The sequence below is a fragment of the Chionomys nivalis genome, chromosome X, assembly GCF_950005125.1.
Source record: "Chionomys nivalis chromosome X, mChiNiv1.1, whole genome shotgun sequence".
In the NCBI taxonomy this organism is placed as follows: Eukaryota; Metazoa; Chordata; class Mammalia; order Rodentia; family Cricetidae; genus Chionomys; species Chionomys nivalis.
In genome coordinates, this window is record NC_080112.1 from 82615235 (window position 1) to 82633684 (window position 18450).

Here is an 18450-nt window from a genome sequence, read left to right on the forward strand (position 1 = left end):
TAGGCAACCACTATGCCAGGCTCCAGGAGTACTCCTGAAGAAAGGAAGGGGGGGGATGTTTGAGCTGTGTGTGTGTGGGTGAATGTGTGTATGTGTGTCAAGGTCATGATGGAGGAACCCACAGAGACAGCTAGCCTGAACTCATGGGAGCACATGGACTCTGGACCAACAGTTAGTCAGCTTGCATGGGACTGACCTAGTTCCTTTGCAGGTGTATAACAGTTGTTTAGCTTGTTCTCTTTGTAAGGCTTCTAAAAGTGAGAGCAGGAACTGGCCTTGGAGCTTCGTTTGATTTTGGGAACCTGTTCCCCAATGATGGATTACTTTGCCCAGACTTTATTCAGGGGGACTTGCTCGGTTCTACCTCAACTTGATGTGCCATGCTATCTATGTTCAAGCCCATGGAAGGCCTGTCCCTTTCTGAATGAAGATAGAGGAAGAATGAGTGGATAGGGATGGGGGTAGGTGTAAGTTGGGGAAGATAATGGGATTAAAGGAGGGAGAGGAAACTCTGGGAGGCATGTAAAATAAAGGAAAAATGTTAATGATAAAAAAGGAATCTGCAATGAATTATTTGATATCACAATAGGAGAAAATTAATGTGAAGCATGAAGGCACATGTGTATTTTCATAACACTTGAGTATAGTCATAGAGATCAAAAGTTATGCTGCATAGCATAATCCTGCTTAAAAATAAAAGGGAATAAATTCAGAAGCATAGAAACTAAGTTTTATATATAGTTAAAAGTAATATTTTGTAAGTCAAAATTCAGATTATATAAATCAAATATTATTTAGAATGATAAAAATAATAAAAAAGAACCTTTTGCACTTGTGAGTTCTATATGTATTGATTCAATTAAGAATGGGTTAAAATATTTGGGAAAACTTCTATATCCATATTAATCATGTACAACTTTTCCATTATTGTTTCTTAAATAAAATAACACAGCATCTCTTTAAGTGGTATTTTTGTATTATATATTTTAAGTTACCCAGATATGATTTAATATATACCAGAGGATTCTTATGTATATTAAATTATATTAAATAGCACAGTCGTCAGAACAAAAATGTGGCAACATAAACACGGTTTCTTTTTTTGAGATTGTATTTCTCTCTTCTCTTTTCTCTTACCAAACCTCCAATATACCCATTACCTCCTTCCTTCAAAACCTATTGATTCCATATAATGCTACTTGTATGTTTTCAAGACTGACCATTTGGCACTGGACAACAAGTTGATATGGTATTCCCAGGGGAGGGGCACGTCTTCCACTCCTAGCTTTCCACAGTTACTTGTGTGTAACCAAAGATTTTTAGTGTGCAATATAGATGATACTTGCAAAGGTTAAAAAGTTCTTATATACCATCTGAAAGGTTCATGGCAGCTCTAACTTGACAGGTCCTCTGGCATGTGGGAGACAGACAGATAGCCCATGCAGAGAGAACTTGGGGATAGAGTTTATTTAATGGATAAGGGGATAATGGAGTGAACAGATAGGGAGAGAGGAAGAGGGAGAGAGGGAGTGTGTATGTGTGTGTGTGTGTGTGTGTGTGTGAGAGAGAGAGAGAGAGAGAGAGAGAGAGAGGAGAGAAGAGAGAATTGGGGGGTGGGGGATGTGAGAGGCAGTAGTTACCTCTTCAGAAGAGGGTTGGAAAGAGAGAGAGAGAGAGAGAGAGAGAGAGAGAGAGAGAGAGAGAGGGAGGGAGGGAGGGAGGGAGGAGAGAAGGTGAGAGATCAGCTTGCCTTGGTGGGAAGAAGAAGGGGGAGGATTGTGGGTGGGCAGAGATTGTCTGTCAAAGGAACAGAGTACCCAGGTGACAAGGAACGTCAACAAAATGATAACGTACCTCATAGACTTATTTAGCTATCAGTTTAGTTTTTCTTATATATTAAAGGTTTGGGAAACAGTAGGGATTAATATGCAACTGGAAGCAAGGTTTGCTTTCTTAGTGAAACTTAGTATATAAGTTTTATTGATTTCTGCATGTTTAGTTTCATATGTATGAATGTGTATATGAATATGTATGTACGCATGCACATATGTGTGTGTTTGTGTGTGCATGAATGCCACCCTTGTGTGTATGAGGTAAAGAGTTCAGTCTTGCTCCACAAATAAGTATATAGAAAGTGATACTATTAATGGCTCCATGTTTAGGAAATAAGTAAAATCTTGATTTTGGCTTTCTTTCATTTTCTTGTTGGCCATATAAAAATAAGAAAAAGTATAAGCCCGCCCCCAAAGGTTGGAATACCCAGTGGGATGGGAAGGAAAGCTCTTTAGAGAAAAGGAAAAGACATATTGCTGAATCTTTTGGGGGGAATTTTTATGACCTGGAGCCATTTTCTTTAGTAGAAATTTGTAACTTTATTTCCTTTCTTTCAAACAGAGGAAAGCCCTAAATCATGTGACATTTCACATGTTTATATTCTATGGGAATTAGACCAGGAATGCAATAAAATGATCTATACATGTAAAGCATTGTCTATTAGCAGTTCAGGTTTACTACCTTCTTTGTGCTCTTCCCGTCTAGTGTTTCATTGTGTGTCACCTATCAACATTTTATGTGCAATTTAAGATTCTTTTTCGTGTTATATAATAGCTTTGAATAATTGGAAGCTATCTAACTAAAACTCTCAATTAACCAGTTTTATTTATTTATTTTTTTGCTACACTCTCCTTTTAGAAGGAAGAGGCAAATGACAAGAAAACAAGCTGTTAACAGGTATTTATTTATTTATTTATTTTAAAAAGTCAACTCCCTGGGAATGTCCTGGAGTCTTTACAGATTCAGCCCAATTTCTATAACCTTGTTCTCTATGTTATACTTGCTAATATAGGAAAGGGAAACTATTTAAAAAATTTAACATCAAACCCTCAATTTTGATTAATCTTTAGTTATAAGAGAAAAAAGAAATCTGAATGGCTAATTAGAACTGATCTATTCATATGAAGTGTCATGTTAATTGGGGTTTCTATGGTGATCATTTGTACTTATTAATTGGGACTGGATCATGCGATCACGCAGAAGAGTGATAGCTTGCAGACAAAGTAAGCAATTCCCTTCCTGGTACTGAAAATGAGAAATTAGAGAAAAGCTACAAGTTCATGGAGATTGAGTGAGAGTCAGTGACATAAAAACTTGTGTCACTTGTGGAAAATAATTGGAAAATAATTGAAATGTCTACCTAGTTTTTGGCTGTGGAATTCTTAGGAAGGTACATTCACTTTTACAGGGCAGCACAGGTTATTATGTGTTCTCCAGCAATAGTAGTAAATAACCCGAATTGTTCTGTTAGGCATGGGACTATGTTTGCATGCTTAGTAGTCCTTAAATACTTGAAATACTTTCCCTTCTGAGAATAAATTTAATTTCAAAGAAGACATATCTGAAATTTCCTAAAATTGTTATGAAAATTTCACCTAAGTTGAAATCATCTCTTACATGCTATCCTAAATCTCATCTGTTCTACATTCTTAATGTAGAAGAGAGTAATAATGACAGAGGAAGGCAGCCCGTGATCCTAAAGTGCGTTTTGATATTGCCTGGCAGTGATATTCCATCTTTATTTCCATGTGCTCTGCTCAAGTGAAACATCTTCTTCTGATGATATTTTTTTCCTCCTTCCATGTTGGCTCCATGTTTTCAATATGTATTCTGTAAGAGAAACATAGAACATTGAGGGAGATGCAGACCACACTGTATGATGTACCCTACATTTTGAATATGGAAAATGGAAATCACTTTGTTTATGTTTCTAGTATTTAGAACTTTTTGACAGTAAAAATTACCCTTACATATTATGCACACGAAATAATACCCAAATGACCTGAAGCAGTGAATGTACCTCCCTAATTGCGAAACTTTCTATTTGACTATGATATCATTGCAGGACAGACTAGTGTCATGTAAACATTGAAAGTGAATAATTTCAACTGAACAAAATGTAGTGAGTTTTACAATTAGATTTGGTTCTCGAAGGTACTTACTGTATATGACTGGGATTTAACTTAATCACTTTCATTTTTATTTTCTCAGTAAAAAAAGCATGCAAATTATGCCAATCTCTCTTAATTTAATTAATGATATTTTATACCTATAGCAACTCATTTCTGGGTTAATGAATTTTTTGCATATTTGTGATAAAATTTTACATTTACTGAACTATGAGAAAAGCCATGAAATGTTTTTTGAAAGTGTAATGTGTTGAGTCAGTCACATAAAGTACAGAGAAACCAAGGGGGGGGGGGTCATAAACCACAAGGCTTTTGGAGGCAGGTCTAGAAAAGGGAAAAACCATAACCATTGGAGAATAAAGAGGTCTAGGGTGAACTAGAAAATATACAGTTCTACCAATGGTGGTGGATACTATTCTCCTCAGCATTCTACCGGGTAGTACTACATACAGGCTTTCATTGTTAAGGCTTTACTTCTTAAGAGATGATAGGTATCTATACTTTTATTTGAAATTTTCCTACTATTCAAAGCTGCTAACAGGTTGAATAAAAAAGAGAAAACAAGGTAGGATGTCACCCCATGGGTTTTGCCAACTGTTCTCTAAGTATAAGTCTTTGATTACTCCATTTACCAAAAGAAATCATAGTTATATACATACCTCAAACTCTTGATAATAGAAAATTGATGTAAAATAAATATGTAAGTGAAGAGTTTGTCATATTTTGGTACTCAGAATGGTAGTTATGCAATGAGATTTTTCACTACATGAAAATAGCCAATATAGTTTTCCTTCAAGTGGTTTGTAAATTAAAATAAAGTTACAACTTTCTTACGTTCATGTTAGTCAATCATTTGTACTATGTAGTAGTTCAGTATCACCATTGCTACATGAGAATATTTAAGCTTTTGTTACATCACCTAACATAATTAAGGCTTTTATTTGAAACCCATTTGTTTTTCTTTAATGGAAAGACAGGCAAAAGTAGAAATATGCTCTTTCATTGAAAATTGGCTTGCCTTTAAATAAATGCCCAATTCCATCTAGTAAAGTAGCTTTATTTTACAAATGGTAAAATTAAGAAATGAAAGAAATTCATGTAATTAACCCAACAAAACTCTTCATTTGAACTCTTGCTTGGCATTGAAAAAGAAAAAACAGTCAGTCCTCTGAGATTTTATTTAAAGGGAACTGACTGCTCTGAGGCTTTGCTTGTTTGTCTGTCCTGCCCTAGACCTCAACACATGATCCCACTGTGCGCTGGTGCTTTCAACATCTGTCTACTTCTCTCATTACTTGTCATCCAAACTCATATTTGTTTTAAAAGGAAACAATTAACTTCCAATCGCTCTAGAAAAAACAAAACAAAAATCAAAAGAGAAAACGAAGGACAAAATCTTCAAATTAGCCCACTGGTATATCTACTTTTCCAGCACTTATTGTCTACATCAAACATCCCCAATCAAGATAGTAAATTAACATTTTCACTTCTCATGAGAATTTTACAAAGCAGAAAGAGGAAGGGTAGAATGGACAATTTAAAGTCATAAATGCACAGCATAATCTCATTTGTTGATTAAATAAGTGAAGATAAAATACAGTCACATATGAAAGAGAAGAAATTATTGGATGTTATGGTCAACATATAGGAGAATATACAACTAATTATTGATTATCTAAATTTGTATCAAGCATCACACCAATCGACTACACATAACATGTTGCATGTTAAGAATTAAATATATTTAAATAAACCGTTAGTTAACTAAATAAAAGTGTAAACTAATGTTTTAACACCTTTAATATAAACAAAACGATTCATAACAAATGTTTGGAAAGTAATTCATTCTTCTTATGTGAGTTCATCAGTTCATCCTATCAGTTCTGGAAGTACATGATACTATAATTGTTATTTTCCAGTGATGATACTGAAGCACAGAGAATGGTATTTAACATATACAATCACATTTATGACCTACAGAATATGGTATCTCTATTCAGAAGTCAGTTTTTGTGATATTACTTTAATTTTGTAAAATTAACAAGCATAATTTTAACACAGTTCATTCAAATAGGACAGGAAAATTAGAAATACTAATTGAGAACTTAGATTTTTGAAAAAGTCATATTTGTTAAGCATTAATAATATAATGATAAATCTTTTTTTCTATTCTTCATCAGAGTCAAAACTGTTTTAGAGTTTATATGTGTCACTACTTTCAATTTTAAAATAATATTGATATTTATGCATATATAATATTCTGTGGATGGTGGAGAAAATATGAGTGTTCTAAGGGTCAAGGCAGTGGTATTGTACTATCTTGAGTATATCTTCAGGTTTTCCTTCTGTGAAACATTATATTATAAAAGCTAAAATAAAATGACATGCTAACTATCATTTGGTATGACTCTGCTTTCTTGCATGTTTTCAACTGTTGAAAAGATTACTCAAATATGTTTGAATCTGACAATGATTTTAAGAGAACACATGTAGAATGCTCAGTAAATTAATTCACTATTTCTGTATACATGGATAAGCTAGTAATTGCATTTTGCATTCTGGAAAGACTTGATTAGAACAATCTGCATCCTTACCCTGAGAATTAGTACAGAACTATCAAGGCTTCCTAAATTCAGTGTGCTAGGAAAACAAACAAACAAACAAACAACATCCATTTGAAAATTGTCTTATATGGTAAGAGGCTGAACTAGCAAAAAAGAAAGAGTTGAAATTGATTTTATTTAAACCCCAGAATTGGAAATGTAGGACAAAGTGCATATGATTCTCAATGACCTCATTGTCCAAATGTGACAGGAATCCCAGAGAATCCTCTTGAGTGTTTTTATTCACTTTGGCTTCTTTGTCATCTGACTGAAGGACTCAGATTTAAGAACTTTCACAATGTTTTTACTAATCAGTACCCTGTGTTTTCAGTTAAATTCTTTTCTAAAAAGCACTATTTTGTTTTTTATATCACTTGAACTAATTTAGTAAAAAGAACTTTTGCCAGATGAATCCAGACTATTTTTTCCCCAGGTCTTCCCTATACTATTCATGGTGACTTGTGCATATTATCCAACTTTTCAAATAAGCAGTAGATCAATTAAAACATGACATATTTCAAAACTGTGAAGTGAGATTCAAAGCCATATGTCAGACAATATTCAATATTTCATTCATTTAAAAGTTTTTAACTAGGTTGTAGAGACTATTAAGAAAAATAAACATTCATTTAAAAATATAATGGTTACTCATATTTGTTATAATAAACAGAATATCTAGATTTCATTGTGTTGTATTTGAGATATTGATGATTTTATTTACAAAACCAACTGCAGTCATCGTGGCATTCACACTTGTAAGTCTAAAAAAATTTTGACAAACATTTATTCTCTTCTTTACCACAAAACTTCAAAATCAAAGACACTTTTGTCTCTAACAGTGACTTAAAAAATACCTACTTTGCTACATATAGCATTGAGAGAATGATACTTTAATATTAGCATTCAAAACCTTTTTTACTAGTATTAAAAACCCAGTCTGAACCTTCAGGAAGTCATTTACAAGTTGTTTCCTTGGGATTACCTACATTCTTGTCCACTTTGACCTTGTAATTTTGCTCACAGTTGGAAATGTAATGCAGAGTGACTCAGATAATGTTGTTTACACAGACTTTAAGTGGAGTGACATTATAGTCAAGCAAGTGTCACCTCACCTAAAGTGAAGGAAGACTTAATTACCATAATCCTGTGAATACTAAAATTTCTTTGCCATGTGTAGCATAATAATGTAGTGTTCTGTGTGGTACAGTTAACAATGCGAAGGGAAAAGGCACATTAGGTCTCAGACTATGTGTCTTTAAAAGTGAAGAGAATTGAAATTGTAGAAGGAAAATAGAATTTTGAAGTAGGATTCTTGTCGGAATGTTCAGGTGAAATTTTTCTTTTGTTCAAACCCCGGAGTTGCCTAGTGACGTGAAAATGAAAAGACTGCTAAAATATCCATAAATCTAGACACCAGTGAGTAGGGTGACAGACCATGAATTTCCTGGAGGGTGCAGGGTAGCGTTAACTAAATGACTAAGACAGGATAAAGAGGAAAGGCTGATAACCACCTATTATTGTGCAATGGGAAACATATCATTAATTTACAAAGAGAGTGGTGACATTTTCTAAAATTGTATAGCCCTATTCTTAAAAGTTTGTCAGTGTAACTAATTAGTTGCTAAAGTGGAGTTGATTCTAAGACTAAGTATGAAAGCATTTGGAAAGGCAGGACATTGTCCATAAATTGGTATGGTGTGTAATACATCTTGATGAATGGTGCGAAATAGTGTTAAGAAATGGGACTATTATGTCAAAATGGCCGTTCATTGGTTTGTAGTCCTTGAAGGAATTACGTTCCATGGCAACGTGGCCTAAAGTCCCGAAGATAAACATGAAGTGCCTCAAGGACATGTCTTCTTTTCTCTTTGTTAACACTGAGTTTTCAACACAAAGAATTCACCATGAATCTTTTCCAGTGCTTTTGAACTATAATGCTGTTACTATAGATTGTTACTTGGGATTAATTGTTTTTAAGTCATTCAATTGTTTGGAAGAAGGAAAGTATAAAATGAACCAGCAGTAAAATGTAAAAGATTTAAAGATCTTTAGAAAGCTAAAATGTGTATTTCAATCAATAGAGTCATGCTACTGATCTGCTATTGATAATTCACAAGTCAAAATACTAGATAATCTGATATGTACCATGTTTCAGTTTTTTTTAAATGCAGAACTATAAATACAATGATAATATTGAATCATGCTAATATCAACCTTGTTTTACAATTGGGGAAGCTTAAGCCTTTGAAAGTGTTAATATAAAAATGGCTATATGTTATATTTAAATACATAAATAAAATTATTTTTTATCTTCATTTTATTTGCAATTTGATTTTCGTTATCTAGCTTTAGCTAACTAGCATTTTACTGTAAAACAGTTGGCCAATAGGTCTGAATTCTCGTGTTGCTTTAAAAACAATTTAACTTAAATTACAATGTTCATTTTAAGTTCACACTCAGTTATATATTGATTTATATAACATGCTAAGTATTAAAAAATTACATTTTTGGAATTTTTTATCATGAGACACTTGTCAATAAAACATCTGGTGTGTGCAAAATATTGTTGTAGCAGCTATGGTGGTGCTCAGTTATAAAGCCAATACTCGAGATGCTGAGATAGGAAGATTGCAACTAGTTCTAGTCCAGCATGCTTTACATAGTGTGTATTAGGCCCTCTTGGACAATATAGTAAGACCCTGTCATAAAAGAAAAAGCAGTATATGAAGGAATTTAGGAAATTTTATTAAAATATTCCACTTAGATATTCTTTATAACTTTAAACTTTTATTATTACTAAAAGTAAATAGTTTCTTAATTTGTGCTTGTCTAATTTTTATCTCTTCAAAAATTTTTTTTCATGTGATTTTGGGTGCTAAATTAAAGAACAATTAATAGGGGTAAAATACTTGTTAATCAAGTGAGCGTCTCAGAATAATGTGTGTGTGTGTGTTTGTAGGTGTATGCCTTTGTGTCTGTATAAACATGGCTTCATGCATGCTAGCCATAAGCTTTACCATGGAGCTATAATTCCAGCTTGTTTCGTTGAAATCCAATTTTGTCATAAATTTATAGAAAGTTTTCAAGGATTTTACTGAGTCTTCCCATCCTCATTCCCTTATTGCTAATTTGTTAGAAATAATTTATCAATTCATGATGCTTTTTTGTATTTATTTATTTATTTTTATTAAAAATTTCCACCTCCTCCCATGTCCCTCTCCCTCCCCCCTCCCCCTCCCTCTCCAGTACATAAAGCAGTCAGGGTTCCCTGTCCTGTGGGAAGTCCAAGGTCCTCCCCCCTCCATCCAGGTCTAGGAAGGTGAACATCCAAACAGACTAGGCTCCAATAAAGCCAGTACATGCAGTAGAATCAAAATTCAGTGCTATTGTCCTTGGCTTCTCAGTCAGCCCTCATTGTCAGCCACATTCAGAGAGTGCGGTTTGATCACATTTTCCATCAGTCCCAGTCCAGCTGGCCTTGGTGAGCTCCCAGTAGATCAGCCCCACTGTCTCCCCAGTAGCACAGACAATAAGAGCAACAATGAAATGAATAAATGGGACCTCCTAAAACCGAGAAGCTTCTGTAAAGCAAAGGACACTGTCATTAAGACAAAAGGCAACCTACTGATTGGGAGAAGATCTTCACCAATCCTGCAACAGACAAAGTTCTGATCTCCAAAATATATAAAGAACTCAAGAAACTAGACTTTAAAATGCTAATTAACCCAATTAAAAAATGGGGCACTGAACCGAACAGAGAATTCTCAACAGAAAAAGTTCAAATGGCCAAAAGACACTTAAGGTCATGCTCAACTTCCTTAGCGATCAGGGAAATGCAAATCAAAACAACTTTATGATGCTATTGTTACGTTTCTACTTTATTCAAACTCCCTCAGTATTTCCCTAGTACCCATATTCTAAGATGTAAGAGACCATATTACATTTAGTTGACATGTTTCCTTATATGTCTTTTGATTGCAATTAATTTTTCCTCTATTTTTGATGACCTTGACAGTTCTGTACAGTTCTGGTAAACTACTCCTGTATATCCCACATCATGGACTTTCTGATGCTTTACTTTTTTTTTTTTTCAGACAAGATTTCTCCTGTGTAACCCTGACTGCCCTGTAACTTGCTTTTCTACACCAGATAGGCCTTGAACTCACGGAGATTTACCTGTCTCTGCCTCCTAGAGTGCTGAGATTAAAGGTGTTTGCCACCAAACCCAGTCACTTTTCTTTTAATTGATTTGGGATTATATGCTTTACAAAGGGAAATCAAAGAGATAAAATGCAATTTTTATTGTATTGTCATAGAACTTCTGAGATTGACTTTGATGCCCTGGCTCAATAAATGCTCATGGCGAAGTTTCTTGTTTAATTCTTAAACTAGAATGTTTAGAATAGTCTGTTTCTTCAAAATATCGTTTGACAAATTTTGATCTTCTCAATCCCGAGTAAATATAGAAGGTGGTTAAGAAAGAAGGTAATTGAAATGATGTCAATTCCATATCCCTAATTGTATCCAGAAACCAGATAGACTTTTAAAGACACACACGTGGTCTTCATAAGTTTCAAACTGCACTGTGTAGTAATCTGCCACACACGTAACTGTCTGCAACTTGCTCCCCTAAACTGACTCCAATAAACTACATTGCTAATTATTCACTACTCATCATAGATTCATTGCTTTTCTCCTCCAGAGAAGATTCTGGGGGTCAGATGCATTTGGAAAATAGGAAATTTGTACAAAAAAATACATGTTTCTCCTGAAGGTTTTCTGTGAATAAATAATTTGTTTTATGGATTTATAAGAGACAATTTTATGTACTCTTTCAGTTACTTTCAAATAAATAACAGGAACTGTAGGAAGCTAATATTCAAAGAATATTTTTATAAATACTTTTTATAGTGGTAACAGTCATGAATTTCTAGTTAGTAAACTTGTGTTCAATCCTTTGCTATGCTATGAACTGGTCCTGTAACCACAGACAAGACACTCAACACCTCTAAGTCTCTACTCCGTAGATCTAATATTAACTATAGGGACCTAATATTAACTCTTTGGGGTTTTTGTGAAGAGCCAAACAGTGACTGCAAAAGTTTTTGAAAATCCTTTGGAAATGTTCAGTGATAATTTTATAACCACCGTGAATGGGGTGACCATGTCTTTATTTTACTAGTCAGTGCATTTGCAAATTTTGTCTATATTTGAGGTGCTAATATTCATTATTAATAAATGCTTATTGGCAAATTGAACATATTATTCTGTTATTTCATATTTCTCCCCAAGTATTGTACAGTAGTTTATGGTAATTTTTAACTTATTTTTAAAATTGTTTATCCACTTGTTAAAAGGTAAGAGGAAACACAGTGCCAAACCGGCTGTATTATATACAAAAAGTACCCTGACTTTTTCATTCTAGCTTTTGTTTTGCTGGGCTTGTGCGCCTACTCAATGGCTGACTGCCTTCTGATTAGTTTTCAATTGCTTTAAGCTGACCAGATTTTCCTTTGAAATAAGTGCACTGGAGCTTTCACCTCGCTACTGTGGTGATGTAAAAGCCCTGCTGCAGAGTCACTGAGCTAGTGCTGGAAGAAGAGGCGCACCTGTGCACGCAGGCTGTCAGAAGGCCCACAGAGTCCTGGTGTGCTGAGGCTGCAGCTGCTAGGCTGAGAAGCAGTCAGATGCACTTTGTCCCTCCTTCTTCTGCAACCACAAGAGACCCACGAAAGGATCTCTACTTTCTTTTGATGTATAATTTGCATTGATTAACAGTGGTTAAAGAGGGGTCCCTTTTGTAGTACTGAAGACTAACTGAATCTTCCAGAGGAGTGGCATGGCAGACCCTGTTAATCAACAAAGTATTTTGATGAGAAGAGTAGTGTGACCTCACATCTTCCATATTGTCTAGATCGCCATTCAGTGATGTATTTAGTAAGTACTGCCAGAAGCAAATGGTATTAGGTTCAAGCTTCTCTTTTTAGAAAATCAACTGGAGCACGTTTACTATATTTGAATTTGATGTGTTTCCAGCCTTCCTAGCAATGCTAGGTGAATATCTGAATCTAGGAGGAACCCATCCAGCTTTGGAAATTGCAAAAACAATTAAGACAGCTCTGAGCTTTTGAGTTTGTGGGACAATGGGCAAGATCAGTTTCAGGGTTTTATTCTCAACGTGAAAACCATCATGATGCTAATTTTGTCCATCTGGTAATTCATGAGCACTAAAAATCAGAGAGAATGTCTGAGTTAAACAAAACTTAGTGTGGAATAAAGATGCCCTGGTATTTCAAATGAGAGTTAATCAGAAATTCTCCAATGGTAGTTTAGTCATTAATAGTGTTCTTATTTACACTAAGAAATAGTAAGAAACTCTCTTGCCCTTTCCATGTTCCACTCAAAAGTGAACTATAATAGACTTTAATAATTGTAAAAAAATACATAGTGGGCAGGGAAGGGAGGAAGGCTTAATAGGTTATGTGTATTATGACAGTCTACAAGGGTAGGTTTATTATTTTTTCCTTGAAAAAATTACTTTCTTTCAAAACCTAGATTGCCGATTTATAATTATATATGTGATTTTACTGTATTACTTCTAGTTTTGTTCAAATATACAGGATTATTATTTAATTGATATGGATAGATGCTGTAACAAGACTCATGTAGTTTGGGGGAAATGTAGCTATTTTTCTATGTAGAATATAATCAATTTCTTTTAAATGAGCAATACATTGAGCTTTAAACAAACTTTACAACTTTAATCTGCAAATTACATTTAAGACTCTGCGTAAATCTACTGAGTTTCATGAACTTTAGCAAATAAATTCTAGCACTGCAAAATAATTAGTGAAATTATGTTGAAACTGTTGCAAACAAATAAAGTTATTACTCATTCTGTGCCAAACTGCAAATGTGAGAGGATATTTTAAATGATAAATTAAGCATGAACTGCTTTAATCTGTAAGCTGAACATGTTAGCAAACGCCTTGCGTTTGTAATTAGTATTTATGGCCACAGGAGAGAGCCTCTATTAAAAAGAGTGACAGGAAATTGATCAGTTTAGGTTACCATAGCAACCAAAATAGTTCCATTGCTTGTGTTGGGTTTAGTCTATCACATTATATATCCATGCTTAGAAATATTTTTATTAACTGTAAAAAATAAACTAGTCAATAATGCAAAAGGGGTTAGTTTACTGAAATGACTGACAAAGTGCAGATGAACACTTGGCTACTTGATAACAAGCTTAAGTGTTCAATGGTTGTCATGACATTTTTTTTACAAAGCAAAGATGTCTCCCAAAAAACTCTTAAAACTAGATGAAAATGCAAATCTCTTTATGACAGTATGTGGCTGTCACATTAATAATGAGAGACAATAATTGATGATTTATGAGATGATGCCATGGCAACAAAGTCTTTCATCATTGGCACCCCTTGGTTACTTTTTTATCAGTTGCTTGTGAGTGCCTCTGAAATGTTTCTACCATGACATACAAGAAGATCTAGTCAGATCTGAATCCGTTAGATCTAATTGAAAACAAGGCAGAGGTGTTGACAATCTCAGAATCAACAAAGTGAAAAACTGTCTTATTAAAAATTCTCTGATAGCTGAAAATGGATAGACTTGACTCTGCTTCTTAACCTTTGAAGCAAATCTTATTGCTTTTCCTAAATCTGGAGTGTAAGCTGTTAGCCTTTTAAAGTTATATTATCTGGTAATTACCTTTCCTAATAGATGGAAGGAGAAGAGACTTACTTTCAATTCAAATTAAACTATTTTTTAAAATTTGACTTTAACATTTTTTTATTAATCTGGGTTAAATGTATAATTGAATACATTAGAATGACTTTAGCATGTTCGGTAGGTCAAGGAATAACATGTTTCTTTTTCTTAGAGGTGATTATGCATCAGTGTTAATCTGCAATAGTCTGTTGCAGATTGCTTATAATATTGTAAAATTATCAACTTTCTTTATGTTTGATGACAGTTAATAAAAATGAAATCTTTGATATACTTATATCTAGGAAGAGCCCTGGATTATTTAGCCAATGATGGGACTGAAAGAAAATATTAGCTAAGATTTTAAGGCCCTTTCCAGTTAAATATGGGAATGATTAATAGAGTTGTAGAATTAGCAGCAATTGGGGATAATGAATATAACACACCAAGGTTGTCGATTTTAAAGCCAAGAATATTATGGAAACATATACATCAAAATTAATCCATGTTTATGCATGTTTTTCATAAAATATGTAAAACATTTTCAGACCTTATTTCTTTTGTATGTCAAGGGTTTTATAGGAGAAAATTCTGTAATACATATATCCTTCAATTATAGAAGTCAATGACACAAAACAGGATCTTCTCTTATTATTTTTACTTATATAATTGTTGCGAGGTCAGGCAAGCCTTCTCAGCTTTAGGAGAGCTGACTATATGGAGTTTCTAATTTTTGTTCCTAATTAAAATTTAAGAAAATGGAGTTTACCCATGAACATAATAAATTACTTCAGTTAATATGAAAATAATAAGTTAATTCAGATTCTGAATTTTTCCCTACATAGGAGAGAAACCACATTAAACTGCAAATTTCTTGAGGGGTGAATACATGATTTTGTTATTTATGTCATTTACTGAATATTATAATCTTTAGTATATACATATAAGCATACATACATACATAGACATACACATAAATTTCTCATTTTGGTGTAGAAGATATTGTTTCTGAAAATCAGTCTTGTATTCATTTTCCTATCCTTTTCTATTGTAGATTTGTATTAGAAAAATTGCTTAGTTGAAGGTTACACGCATTATACATTTTATTGAATAATGCTCAAGTTTTAATTCAATCAATATGACAACAGTTCTTGGCCCAATCAATATTTTAAATGGTAATGCAGAAAATATATAAGATTATAGAAAAGGTGGTTTTATTTATCAGGAGTTTATGATTAATTGTCAGAGGTACCAAATATAAGCATGAATCAACCCAAAATAAATTTAGTGTTTTAAATTAAGAATCATATTTTATTATAGAGAATATAAGTCTCAGAGTTAATGCAGTTTATTGTAAGGAGATAATTATTAAAATGTGATTTGTAGTGGATAATGAGTCAGAAGATAGAACTTTGGAATCATGAACACAAGTGAACTTGTAAAATTATAATTGATAGAAAATATTTTGCTATAGATTTTAATGTGAACAAAGAGAGAGTTGTAAATAATTATGGCATATGATTAAGGAAAAATCCAGTTTACACTGAAATAGTAATTATGGCATATGATTAAGGAAAAATCCAGTTTCCACTGAAGTAGTAGCCATGCAGAACATCAGAAACAACATTTAGAACTGCATTGTAAATTGATTTGCTTTTCTACTTATGTTCTTAGCTAACTGCATTAGTCCCCCTTCACGCTGCTATACATGGTTATCCTTCTTGTTCTTAGAATGAAGTACAAATATTTTAACAAAGATTTCAGGTACTATGCTAGTGGTTCTCATATGGAGATGATTTTCATTTCCAGTGTATGTTTGGCAATGTTTAGAAACATTTCTCTCTGTCATACTTGGTTGTGGAGGTGCTACTCACAATGAATGGCAGTCCGGAGTCCTGCAGAACATCCTGTATTCTATGAACACTGCACTCCAAACCCCAAACAAAGAATTTTCATCTTTAGATGTCAGTAATGCTAATATTGGGAAAGGTGATGTGCTATTCTGTGCCACCCAAATCATCCACGTTGTCAAAGGCACCCCAATGACACCTTCTATTTTACTGTTTATTCTGTCATTGTCATATCTGTAAAATTCCATTTTTCTTTTATGGTCGGGATTTCATAAATGTATTCTATGTATGGGATATACTTCTGTTCGCCTGATCCTCAGAAATGTACTCTTCTTCATCCACAAACTAAAGATAACATTTCTACCCTTAAAATTTCTTAAAATGTTGTTTGAGAACCAATAACTCTTACCTAAGGAAATACATAGCTTGGTGTCGGGCAGTATCATATGCTATGGTAGAAAAGATGAAAAGTGTTTTGGAATTTTGTTTAATAGTTATGGTATTGGAGGAAGAAGTAATTTGAGAAGGCCCCAAAGTAGGAATTTTCATAGCGTAAGGTTGGCCAATGATTTGATATAGATAATGAAAGAAGAGTTAAAGATTATTTCTGCATACTTGGTAGACTGAAGTAGCAGAAAAAATGAAATTTGGGAAATAATCTTTATTTTGATTATTTCAATGAGAAACTTTGTTTCATTGACTTGCTAATGCTTATCATCAGCTAGAAATAGAGTTCGGTCTGGATGAACTTGCTAGCTCTGTGACTGTGGTCAAATCTTTTATGCCCAGTCTTACTGAAACACGGAGAAATTATAATTATTTGCCTGTTGAGGTGTTTAAGAATTAAATTATTTAATGAATATCAAACACATATCCAGGTGTTGGGCATATCATTAACTTAAGGCTTACTGCTATTATAATAACAGTTACTATTCCTATTGTGGAACAATGGAGTAACTTTCCTTTTTAGGTCCCCAACTTTGGAAATTATACCTTTCAGTATATGCACCATGTCTTCCATGAAACCTTTTTTGATGAGTCATAGTAATGATGATCACTTACTTTTCCTGAACTCCTACAATGTTTAATATTTATATAGTCCCGATTATTTACAGTGCTATTAATACAAAGGAATTTGTCTTATAATTTTCATCGTATTGCAGCTTCCTTGAAGGTAGAACAGTGACTGGCTATGTTTATCTGTTAAAGTATAGCCTAAGTAATACAAGCTTATAGCAAATGATAATCATTGTGATTGTTACTATTGGAGAATAGTGGACAGAGTTATGATTGTTTACTCAGAGATTTAATGTGCTCTTTCATTTATATTCAGTATCAATGTTCCTAATATTTACGACAAATATAAATTATACTTTATGAAATAAAACAGAACAATATTTAAAATTAAGTGTTAAGTAATTTGAATAATTTAAGATATATTTAATTGTAGGTAGAAAAGTTTTATTTTTATAAGAAGTCCTTCCTCATGAAAAAAGTATTTTTTTAAAAAAAAGTAGATATTTTCCAGCTGCTAACTGATAGTGAAAGATCATTTTTATGAACTATGAAAAATATTTGTTTTTAATGCTAAATATTTGAATAAACATGTTAACAGATCTCCTAAAATGTAAAAGAAATATAAAAACATTAAGTAAGCAACATTCATGAATTTAAACAAGTGCATATCCTATCTGATTTTATTTAAGGTTTAACTATTTCATTTTGTAGGTGAGGATCTACCAATCATCAGAATAAATAGAGAAGCAGTTTTACATATGAATTTTTAAAATATAAAAATAGATTCCTCCATTTTCCTTTTTAATGTGAAGTATTTTGAAGATCTGGAAGGAAAATGGAGAAGCAAATTCAATCTAAAAATTAATAAAGCAAACTTTAGAGTTTGTGTTAGGATGAAACATTTTATTTAAATATAATCACTAGCCACCTGCAATATTGTTGCTTAAATATAGAAACTTGAAGTAGCAAATTTTAGCCTGCCAGATTGTAAGTAAGGTAATAATGTAACAATGAAGCAAGCAATTTGTGCCTACATTGAAATACAGCATGATGAAAATGAATTAACATTATAGACTTGGATTCCTGTTTTTAGATAATCTTAGTGGAACCTTAGTACTTTTGTTTATAGGAGAGGATATTGGTTACTTTGTTTATAAAGCATATAAGGAAGCTAGATGTATAAATACTATGGTGGTTCTTTGCTTCAAGTACTATGGGAAGAAGTGACAGGTTTTCCTCCCTATCTTAAGCCAGGGGGAAAAAGGCAGATATAAATTTAGTAAATAACACTGA

General features: G+C 33.2%; 1 protein-coding gene across 1 annotated transcript in view; it reads left to right on the forward strand.

Annotated features, from left to right (window-relative positions):
- Dach2 (dachshund family transcription factor 2) overlaps positions 1 to 18450 on the forward strand; it is a 525789-nt gene that overhangs the window by 142467 nt on the left and 364872 nt on the right. The window contains exon 2 of the mRNA XM_057760701.1: positions 2692 to 2730. Coding sequence (XP_057616684.1) covers positions 2692 to 2730 — 39 coding nt within the window. The remainder of the gene's footprint in view (positions 1 to 2691; positions 2731 to 18450) is intronic.